This window comes from Aquarana catesbeiana, linkage group LG01 (genome assembly GCF_042186555.1).
Source record: "Aquarana catesbeiana isolate 2022-GZ linkage group LG01, ASM4218655v1, whole genome shotgun sequence".
Taxonomy (NCBI): Eukaryota; Metazoa; Chordata; class Amphibia; order Anura; family Ranidae; genus Aquarana; species Aquarana catesbeiana.
In genome coordinates, this window is record NC_133324.1 from 330,645,461 (window position 1) to 330,657,635 (window position 12,175).

The 12,175-nt window shown below is 43.7% G+C and overlaps 1 protein-coding gene across 1 annotated transcript in view; it reads right to left on the reverse strand.

Moving 5' to 3' along the window:
* Nucleotides 1-8,298: 8,298 nt before the first annotated feature.
* The window catches only part of PARP2 (poly(ADP-ribose) polymerase 2), a 73,739-nt gene continuing 69,862 nt past the window's right edge, over nt 8,299-12,175 (reverse strand). The window contains exons 18-19 of the mRNA XM_073631328.1: nt 8,792-8,916; nt 8,299-8,708 (exon numbers count right to left, since the gene is read on the reverse strand). Coding sequence (XP_073487429.1) covers nt 8,549-8,708; nt 8,792-8,916 — 285 coding nt within the window. The 3' untranslated portion in view covers nt 8,299-8,548. The remainder of the gene's footprint in view (nt 8,709-8,791; nt 8,917-12,175) is intronic.

Sequence of the window (12,175 nt, forward strand, 5' to 3'; positions counted from 1 at the left end):
AAGCTGCAAGAATTTTCTGTACCCTTTCACAGATCTGTGCCTCTATACAATCCTGTCTTGGAGGTTTACAGACAATTCCTTGGACTTCATGGCTTGGTTTGTGCTCTGACATGCACTGTTAACTGTGGGACCTTATAAAGACAGGTGTGTGCCTTTCCAAATTATTTCCAATCAACTGAATTTACCACAGGTGGACTCCAGTCAAGCTGCAGAAACATCTCAAGGATGATCAGTAGAAACAGCATGCACCTGAGCTCAATTTGCAAAGATTTCAAACCAACTTCTTTCATGTTGTTGTCATCATGGGGTATTGTTTGTAGAATTTTGAGGAAAAATGTAGAAAAAGTGAAGCGCTGTGAATACTTTTGGGATGCAGAGTACCTGTGCTCAAATCCCAATATCTTGTACATGTATATAATTAATCAGGTGCTAAAGGGGTGTGACTACATGTTGACACTACAAATTCTGGATGAATAGGACTGGCCATAAGAGGGATTATTTGAGGCAGTTGGCTAGCTTAAACATGTATTGCAATATGTGTGAACTAAAAATCCCTGTTTCTTTTTCATACATCATGGGACACAGATTTAGGCAAATATTCATTTTCTGCTGGGTTATACTCCATCATTAGGTGAATGGACACTGGTAGACCAAAGATCTTCAGACAGGAAGTGATCCCCTATATAACTTCCCATACAGGAAGTACTTTAGTTTTTACCAGTGTCTGCAAGGTGGATGACATGGTTTGTTTGAGCTCTCTGAGCTCCAGGTCTCTAGTCCCACAAACTGTTCCAAAAATGAATCAAGGGATTGACCGATCGGATCCATTTGACACAGGCTTTTATGCCAGATAAATGGTACCCGAACCTCGCAAAGAAGACTCAAGATCCTGGAAGGTTTTGCCTGTAACGTTGCCTCCGGGCGATTGTCCCTGCGGAGTGTAATTTCTGGACACTACAACGCTAAGGCATTTCCTACAGGGTGCTGTACAGGTCCAAGGGAGAGTGGACCCTAAACATGAAAGGGTACCCAGTACTTGAAGGTCCAAGTGACAGGAACCCACCGTGAAGGGTGAAGATTGGGCCCTTAGCTTCTAAGTGGCCTTGCGCCTGGACGGGTAAGTGAAACCCCTTTATTTTATTATTGTGGGGTGTCCCAGTGATTGTAACAATCAGTCAAACTAGCTAAAGGCTGGACACCTGTGTGCGTTGACCATACGGGGGAGTTCTGGGCTAGCTGTGGGTATTTGCAAAAGTGTACCTTTGCTTGTGTCTGGCTGTTTTTTACATGTATGATGGCGCACGAAGGTGCGCCATTTCGCCTTGGTTCGCCATGGCGCATGTGCGTTCGCAAGAGCGCCGCTGCGCTCAGCAGTTTGTTTGGCAGCCATGGCGCACGCGACTTTGCCGCACATGCGCCGTAGCCTTTATCTGGGCACACGAAGATTTGCGTCGTATGCGAATATAGTCACGCCTGCTCGCCGGGACCGCGCACATGCGTAGAACATTCCGGCGCACACCCAGCTTATTTAAGCTGTGCAGACATGTGGTGCTTCCAGAAGGCAGCTGTGGGACACAGAGCAGGCTCTGAACAGACACTTGCAATGGTTCATTTTTCCTAACCCAGGTCACGCGAGTCACCAGGTGTTGCTTGGCAGGCTAAAGGTGGGCCCTATTAAAGGGTCTCCCTTCTGAGGCGTTTTAACTACACCCAAGTACTCTTTGTTTGCAGGCATTGAATGTCTTCCAAAAAAGAGGAGTGGGACCAACACCATAGGGAAGGGCACACTTATGTCATCAGTAGTTTCTGATAAACCTAGTCGTATCCCTAGTGTTGTATCCCCTGAAAGACCAGAGGCTCCCGGGCAATCTGAGCCGTTGCGCCTATCTGGTATTATGCCTACAGTCAACGCTGCTGCTTCACCCTTTGTCACTAAGGTTGAACTGTCCTTAGCCCTAGCCGGGTTAGAGCACATGAGTGCCTCCCATCCCGCAGAGACCCCCTGGAGTCTCTAGTTTGGAGCAAGAATTGGTTGAGGAGGCGGAAGAGGTGAAAGCTCAGGATAGTGGAGTGCCCGGCAGATGAGTCTGCTTCCGAGCAATCTGGACAAGAAGATATCCAGTCGATGTCTGCCTCTCAGTCGCAGAGGCTTTTGATCCTGACTCTGACCGAAATGGTTCATCTGCTTTTAAGTTGCCTCTTGCAGAGGTGACTGGGCCCCCTGGTCCTCTTTGGGATCTCAGACCTTTTCAGGTCGCACAGACTTTCCCGCTACACCCCCTGTTGGAACAGGCGGTGTATGCTGATTGGGAACATCCTGACAGGACTTTTTTGCCTCCTAAATGGTTTTCCCTTTTATATCCCATGGATCTCCTTTATTAGGCTCCATGCACACTAACATTTTTTTAAGTTGGTAATCGCTTTTTGTAGTAACGTTTTAACAGCGTTAACGGGCGCTAGTATTTTGTTAGCAATTTTGCAGTAAAAGGAGAAAAAAAAAAAGCTAAAAAAACGCTATTAGGAGCGTGCTGGAAAAACACTCCATGAAACTCCACAAAAATGTATTTAATTTAATTAATTCATTATTTTATTTATGCTCCTCCTCTTTATTTTTGTGCTCCTAGATGCTGAAGCTCAAAAAACGCTAATAGCTCAAAGTAGTGTGCATAGACACAAAAGATAACACCATTTAGCTATTGGGAGCAGAAAAAAAAAAAAAAATGCGAATAACTACTTTTAGGAGCTTAACCACTTCCCGACCGGCGCACGCCGATGTACATCGGCAGAATGGAACGGCTGGGCAAATGGACTTACAGGTACGTCCATTTGAATTCCCCACCGTGCCATTGCGCGCTCGCCGGCCGGGAGCTCCGTGAGTCGGCTCGCAGGTCCCGTGGACTCGATCGCCGCGGGAATACCCGCGATCGCCTCACGGAGAGGACGAACGGGGAGATGCTGATGTAAACAGCATCTCCCCGTTCTGCCCAGTGACAAGTGTCACTGATCACAGCTCCCTGTCATTGGGAGCTGTGATCAGCATAGTGACACACACAGCCCATCCCCCCTACAGTTAGAATCACTCCCCTAGGGCATACTTAACCCCTCCCCGTCCCCTAGTGGTTAACCCCTTCACTGCCAGTGTCATTTACACAGTAATCAGTGCATTTTTAATCGCACTGATCGCTGTATAAATGACAATGGTCCCAAAAATGTCAGACATGTCCGCCATAACGTCGCAGTCACAATAAAAATCGCTGATCGCCGCCATTACTAGTAAAAAAAAATTTAAAAAAATTATTAATAAAAATGCCATAAAACTATCCCCTAATTTGTAAACGCTATAACTTTTGCGCAAACCAAATCAATAAATGCTTATTGTGATTTTTCTTTTTACCAAAAATATGTAGAAGAATACGATCGGCCTAAACTGAGGAAAAAAAATGTTTTTTTTATATATGTTTGAAGGATATTTATTACAGCAAAATGTAAAAAATAATGCGTTTTTTCAAAATTGTCGCTCTTATTTTGTTTATAGCGCAAAAAATAAAAATCGTAGAGGTGATCAAATACCACCAAAAGAAAGCTCTGTTTGTGGGAAAAAAAAAGGATGTCAATTTTGTTTGAGAGCCACGTGGCACGACCGCGCAATTGTCAGTTAAAGCGACGCAGTGCCGAATCGCAAAAAATGCTCTGGTCTGGAAGGGGGTAAAATCTTCCGGCGCTGAAGCGGTTAAAAAAAACGCTAGTGTGCATGGAGCCTTAATGTTCTGGTATCAATGCAAAATTTGTGATTATCTTTTACTTACTTTTGGTGATAACAGTAAACAGGGCAATTAGAGAGGATGAATCTCCCGAACAGGGGCAGTAAAAAAAAAAAAAAAAAAAAAGGACTTGGCTTCGCCTATGGGCAGTTCTAGGTGGTATACATCCCCCCTCTCTGATATAGGCTTTCAGTTTAGTAACAAGCAGTGTCAGAAGTATCTGTGTCTGACAATTAACTCAGAGAGAAGGATTTTACGTTAAGTCAAAAATCCCATTTTCTCTTTTGTTTGACGGACACTTCTTCAGAACCACAGGGACATGTCAAAGCAGGAGGGTTGCGACAACCAAAAAATCCCAAGGCTAACACAAGAGCCAACCAGGTAACAGGAGCTCATCAACAACAACTGGGCCCAACCTAAACAAAACACCCTCCAGAGGGTTAGACGATCTAAACCAGGGGTAGGCAACCTTGGCCCTCCAGCTGTGGAGCAACTACAAGTCCCATGAGACATTGCAAGACCCTGACAATCACAGGCATGACTCCTAGAGGCAGAGGCATGATGGGATTTGTAGTTTCACCACAGCTAGAGTGCCGACGTTACCCACTCCTGCTCTAAACAGCAGCCTGAAAAACCTTGCAGCCAAAAGAAGCATCCACAGATGCCAGCACATCCACTTTGTATAATTTTGTAAAAGTGTGCACCGACGACCAGGTGGCTGCCTTGCAAACTTGCGCCACTGATGCCCGATGACGGAAGGCCCAAGAAGAACTAAGTGCCCGAGTAGAGTGTGCTGTAACAGGGAAAGGAGGAACCCGACCCTTGACAGAATAGGCCTGAGTCACCATCTGTCTGATCCATCTAGAAATGGTCGCAGAAGAAGCGGACAGTCCCTTTCTTGGCCCATCCATCAAAAACAAACAGTGAGTCTGACCTCCGAAAAGACTCGGTGGCTGCCAAATACACCTGAATCGCCCAAACCACATCCAGGACAAGAAAGGCAAATTCCCTAGGATGTTTTGGCCTGGGACACAGGGAAGGCAACACAATGTCTTCATTCAAATGAAAGTTAGAGACTACCTTAAGAAGGAACGACGGACAAGGGCAAAGAACCACCTTATCTTTGTGGACCACCAGGTAAGGCGTACGACAAGATAATGCCACCAGTTCTGACACTCTGCAAGCAGAGGTGATAGCCACCAAAAAGGCCACCTTCTGGGACAGAGTAAGCAGGGGAATCTCCCGAATATTTTCAAAGGGAGACTTCTAGAGAACCAAAAGCACCAAGTTCAAATCCCACGGCGATAGAGGAGACCGCACCGGTGGAGTCAGATGTCGAACCGCTTGAATAAAAAGGTATGCACCAGGGGACGCTGAAAGAAGACCACCTGGCCCTTGATGGTACTCAAGGCCAATTTCTGCTTGATACTCCGTTGAAGAAAGGTCAAAATCCGAGCCACCGAAAAGGAACGAGGGTAAATTCCAATCGACTCACACCATGAAATGTACGCTTTCCACGTCCGGTGGTAGATCTTCCTAGAGGTAGACTTCCAAGCTTTTAGTAGTGTCGGGACCACCAACGTAGGCAAACCTATCCTTCAGCACCTGGCTTTCAACAGCCAGGCCGTCAAAGGCAGCAACTGTAAAGCATGATGGAAGATCGGCCCTTGGGACAGTAGATCCTCCCTGAGAGGCAGCCGTCAAGGGGCATCGGTGACCAGGCACACCAGGTCGGCCTACCAAGACCGACGAGGCCAGTCCGGGGCCACTAGAATGATCGGAATCCCTTCTGTCTCGATCCTGCGCAAAAGCTGTGGCAGAAGCTTGAGAAGAGGAAAGGCATAGATCAGACGATACTGGCCCCACTGGGCCACCAGAGCGTCTGTGGCATCCGCCAGAGGATCCCGTGACCTGGCCACAAATCTTGGTACCTTTCTGTTGAGCCGGGACGCCAACAGATCTACCATCAAAGACATATCTGATGAAACACAACCCAGTGAAGGGACCACTTGTCGACTGAGTTAATCCGCCTGCCAGTGTTCCACTCCTGGAATGTGGATGGCGGAGATGGCTGGAAACGGATCGTTTTGCCCACTGGAGGATGCCGGCTACTTCCAGGGCCGCAAACACACTCTTTGTTCCTCTCTGGTGATTGACATCAGTCATACAGGTTAAGCTTTTATATTTAGTTGGAATTTAGCAGGAATATTGTAAAATTAGCAGTGTTTATCTGCCAATAAATAGTTTTAGTGTATTTTTAGCAAAAATATTGTTTTGATAAACATTTGCGCAAATACGGGGTCTAAAAAATCAGTTGCACCTTCTTTTTATTATAGAGGTCATATGCTTTCAGAAAATATATGGTTTTGGGGGTCTTTCACAAATTCTGAAAGCCGTAAGGGAAAAATGAAAACCTTCAGATTTTTTGAGAAATTTGGATATTTACATTTTTGCGTACGTTCAATTTTCACCATTTCGCAAAAGGCGCATTTTAAAAAAGTTACAAAAATTTGTAATTTATTAACTCAATACAGGTTAAGCTTTTATATTTAGTAGGCATTTTGTAAAATTTGCTGTGTATTTATCTGCTAATCATGATTTTAGTGGATTTTTAGCAAAAATTTTGATTTGATAAACATTTGTGCAAATATCGTGGGACCTTAGAAATCAGTAGCACCTTTTTATTCTACTGATCATGTGCTTTAGAAAATATATGGTTGGGGGGTCTTTTACAAACTCTGAAAGCTATGTGAAAAATAAAAAAGCAAAGGAAAAATTGCAAAAATGGTCTGGCCACCTGAGAGTACAAAATGGAGCACAGGGCCTGGCAGCGAAAGGGTTAAAGCGGAGTTCCACCCTTCCGCTTTAAGCACTCCTCGCCCCCTTACATGCCACATTTGACATAACATTTTTTTTGGGGGGGGGGGGGGGGGTTAGTGGGTACCTGGTGACTCCTCCTCTCCCCCTAGGCAGACCCTACCACTCACTCTGCAATCGTCTGGGAGACGTCACAGGTCCCAGAAGGTTGCCTGGCCACTAGGAGAGCACAGCGTGACTCACGCATGCGCAGTACACGCCCAGCTGTGAAGCCGCAAGCTGTCACAGCTGGGTGCCCACAGTAGTTATGTTGGTGCCGTGGAGAGGAGGGGGAGAGGAGCGAGGCTTCGGGCGGCCACATCGCTGGACCGTGGGACAGGTGCGTGTGTGTTTATTAAAAGTCAGCAGCTACACTTTTTGTAGCTGCTGACTTTTAATAAAACTTACAAAACAGTGGAACGCCGATTTAAAAGACGTGGATGTTATAATCTGTGCCACAATCCAAGCCTCATTTTTTCCCTACTTTAAAGGGTAACTCCACTTTCGTGGGAAACAAAATAGCAAATAAAAAAAATAAAATAATATGGCGTATACAAATTGCGACTCAAGTCATATTGTAATGGAATGTTATTAAAAATTACCTTTCCTTTTCAATCTGCAGCCCTCTAGAAACATAATTTCCTGATTGTGTGATTAGCTCACTGTATAAGTCTGCACTAAGGAAATCACATCTAAAGGGATGCAGACCCTGCAATTTTCCTCATTAGTGCCCTGCAGGTGCAGCAGCCGATTTGATGGTTATGAAACCATTCCCATCAGATTACCTTACCTTACCACATGGACACAGACAAACACACAGGGTTGCTTCAGAATAACAAAAGGTAGGAATCTGCAACAAAGTTTGTTGTTAAAATCCTTGTAATGTACATAGATCACACAGGGGGGAAAGTTTTAATTCTCAGCAAAATTGGAGTTACTCTTTAAACTTTCCAACCTTATACCGATTATTTCAGACATGGTGTCCATAGTAGATCGTGACCTCTATCTTTTTCAGAAAGCATGGGAGAACACTGGACTGAGTGCCGACAATGTCAGCTAAAGCATGTGTCATGTCAGGTGAAATAAAAAGAAACATATGCTCAACCCATTTCACCTGATATGCAAGCATGGCTGCAATACCTCCAGCTATGCCACTTCACTTTTTCTCTTCTTGCTACTCTGTCAAAACCATGTCTTTTCTTACTGTATTAACTACTACTCAATGCGAAATGCACTAAGTGCGCATATTACTTTACTGCATGGTAATGGTAACTGGACACGCAAATCACCCCGGACGACATTGTGAAAACTTGTACTCTTACTCATCACTAGATCTTACTGCAGCCCAGGAAAAGGGATAGAACATTAACTTGCTGGTACTCACTCTAATACTGCAAAAGTAGTGTACAGGAAAACAAGCTGTATTATGCCATTAGGGGTTTTATCACATCTCCATTATGTCCCCTATTTACACCAGATATAATAAGGACACACTTGTTGGATAAAATAGCACGCACACATTCCTTATCCTTATTGAAACACAAACCATTAATATGCTTTTTTGATGTACTTGGTGGGGGATTTGTTTTTTAACACATGACTGAGTGTAGTGGCATTATCAAATGTGCCAATATTTCCCCATAACCCTGGTGCAGGCAGGATAAAAAAGGAACAAATGCAATTACATTTTTCGAACTGTCAGTTTATTTAAGTAATACAAAATGTGCTGGACGCTTGCTCACACCTGATGCTTTCAGTACAAAGGACTAAATTACATAGTCTTATTTTGAGATGTGGATCAATAAAGTACGTTGGCAGAGGTGTAGCCCCCACTGATGATACCATCCACCTCAAGCCACATTACATTATTTTGTCCACCCTTTAAAACTTATATATGACCCAAGTGGTGATTCTCCTAAACAGCAATTCTGTTACCACAGAGATTCATAGTTGAAATGCACTTGCAGCAAATATTTCATTCGGACCTGACAAGAGTCATATACAATGTACTCATTGTAATTTAGCGTATAACCATCGGTATTCTGCAGTCCTGTGTCTATCAGAGGCCCCAATGGAACCAGTGTCCCTTCACTGAAAGATGAAATGAGAAGAAACTGTTAAAATCCTCAAACAGCCAACATAAATCAGTTCATATAGTTAGAAAAAAAACTTACTGTGTGATAGATTTCTGTGGATCTGGAATAACACGACCAACACCTTTTGTGCTGTGTTTTCCTTTCAATTGCTTCTGAGCATCATAATCTGCAGCTATAAGCTCGTTACACTCACCAAGCGCAACCTGATACAGAAGAATATACATTCAATACCAAAGCTTTTATTATTTAAAATGAAAGGTTTACAAAAGGTGGTTCTCAGTCTATGAATCATAACAGACTGTGAAGCACCCTTTTAAGTAACAAAAGGCTTTTCTTGCATTTTATGCTCTCTTTTTGGTATGTGTTTGGCAATAAAATGCACACAGGTCATCCTAGTCTAGAACATCAAACTTTCAGCCCTAGCACAAACACCAGTCACCAAGGGAGACCTGGATACAATTCCTTCCAGTACCAAGCTACCTAGAAACTAGTGTCAGAGGATTACCCTTTTAATATTCAGTTATAGAACATGTATGCCCTTGAAAGCTGAGATTTAAGTGAAGGGACTGAACAAATAAATCTGATTTGTCTCTGCCAAAAAATCTTTTTCTTGGATTTTTTTCTTTTTCATTGGGGGTAACTTTTGGGTTATACTGCCGCCTATAGAAGGATTGTATACTGGCAAAACAAAAAAACCTGTAGGCCAGTCCAGGATAATCCCTTCCACTACCAGTATGCCTTAGTACTGTATTTAAATCAGTGCAGAGAGCATAATATTAAATCAGAGGGGTGGGACCGGTCTTTAATGAATTCCAAGAAAATTTTACGATAAGTACAAAAACTCTATTTTCTTTCTCATCTATTGAGGGACAAAAGTAATCTTTAACCTTTGCAAAATTCAAAAGCAGTTCAACTGAGGGGTAGGCAGCAAAGCAAATGCTAACAGGCCCAAAAACAGGGAACGAGAGACTGCTCCAGCTCAGAGTCACCTGAAGCTGGCATTAGATGAGGCTGCAACATCCACTTAAAGAACATGTGGAAACAGTTGCTTGATGTTAAAAAGCACTCACAGATTTAGTAAAGCCTGCCTTCAGAGGAAAAAGGTGGAACTCAATCTGTTTGATTACAAGCTTAGAAGATAGTCTGAATTTCCTTTTGGTGAACTGGACACTGGGACTGGAGAACAATGTCCTGATTGAGATGAAATGTAGAAATCACCTTAGGAAAGAAGAAAGTCTTACACGTTTTCCTCATCCCAGTGCGACGTCCACCCTGAACATCATAGATAGCAGAGGTGAAGGCTGCGACTTCCTGTACCTGAGAATGTCACACTTCAATGACAAAATACGTAGGACAGGACTTCCGGTATTTCACTTCCGCTTTGCTGGAATGCAGGTTGGGCTCTAGCTTGATGCAAGTGCAGTTTTAACCATTTGTGAATAAAGTAAAACAGTTTTACACTATAGGAGGCTTCCCATCTCTAATACCCTTTAATGAGTGACCAGAGTACCTAAGGAGGACCCATTTGAAGCAAGGTGAGATCGTAGTGACAACATTCCCAGGTATCCTACCCTAACAGTGTGGTGTTCCAGTTCCCAATTGGACCAGTGGTTATGGTTATACCAGCAAGCACATTTTTTGACTTTGTTTTATTACAAGAGGTCAAAAGTATCTAGTGAATGAGCTTTCTGGACACAGTGGAGTGGAGCACATGATGATAACCCTTGCCAGAAGTAGACTTCCTACCCTTTAGCATCATAAAAATCAAAGGCTCAGAGATGCCCCTGTAGCTCGGAATCTGGGCTTCAACAGAAATACTGTTAAAGCCAGCTAATGTAAAGCAGGATATCAAATATGTACTTGGGACAGAAGATCCCAACGATCTAGTGGAGCCCAGGAGTCTTACCAGTTCGGTGTACCTCAACTTTCAGGCCAGTCGGGAGAAATAAGAATGACTGCAAGACCCTCCATTTTGAACCTGCATCAAGGAGGGAGTTTCAGGGGAGGAAGGGAAAACTGATGTACTGATCTCAGAGCCTCTACTAGAGGATCTCTGTACATGTAGACCTCCAGGGCAAGTTTGTCTCCATCTAACATACCCTTGCTTGCAACCATTCAGGGTTTAGGGGCCACTCTCTTGGGTACAGGCACTGCCATTTAAGGAAGTCTGCAATGCATGTACATGGATGACAAGGCTGGAATGTGGAGTTCTGCCCACAACAGAATCCAGTCTACCTCTCGGTTTGTCCCCGATGATTGATGTATGCCACAACTGTGGTATCGTCTAACTGAATGCGGATTAAATGATCCTTTAGTAGAATTCATGCACTGCTGCAGAGATGGCCAAATCTCCCAAAATTCCAGGATGTTGTTTAGGACAGTGGTTCTCAACCCTGTCCTTAAGTACCCCCAACAGTCCATGTTTTGGGAATTTCTCTTAGATAAAATAGCTGTCCAAAATACAAAGCCATAGACTCTGATTTAAAGCACCTGTGCAAGATAAAGGAAAACCTGCAAACATGGCCTGTTGGGGGTACTTAAGGCCAGGGTTGAGAACCACTGGTTTAGGAGACTAGCCTTTCCTTATGACCAAGTCTGTCCCAGCAATGAATTCTAAGGCTCCATGCACACTGGCTTTAAAAAATTTTGCTTCTACAGGAGTTTTGTGTTCTGCCTGTAGAAGCAGCTCAGTGCTATCCTATGTGTCCATGCACATTAGGACGATTACAAGCATATTTTGAGATCAACGTTTAGGAGGAAGGAAAAAAAAAAAACCCTTCTGATTCGCGTTTCTGATTGGAGCTTACTGGCAGAAAAAACATAAAACTCTCCTAAACTCGTTTAAACTTTTTACAAAACATGCTCTATATGAGCGTTTTTTACTCCAAAGAGAACAGACATTTTTTAAGTCCAATGTGCATGGAGCCTGAAGGTTCATGACACATTTGAATCCTTCTACCGCCATGTTGTCTTATAAAGCCTGTGCTGACAGTTCCCCTAACAAGAGTTCCAAGTATCCCACAATGAGGTTGCACAGCAGGGCTAGTACTAGGGCCATAACCTTACAGAATATGAGATGCAGAAAAAAGGCAGAGTCAAAAACTGGTAATGCAGGGACTCCACAGCAAAGCTTAGGAATCTCAGAATATGATACCCTGGAAGGATAGAGACAAAAAGTCAGAAAATCTCCCTGGTGAAAGGAAACAATGGCAGATTTGGTCAGTTTAATGTGGAATTTTTGGACTTGAATGAAGACATTGAATTCTGGGAACCAGAATGGAATGAATGCTCCTTTTGAGTTTAGGAATGGTGAACAGACTTGAGTAAAACTACTGGAAACGTTCTGCCACAGGAACTGGGACAATGACACCTTGATCCAGAATATGGGGTCAACAGAGATCCTTTAATCTTTGTAGTGACAAAGATAGGTAAAAGGAAAGAAACTTAAGGGCTCATGAACAC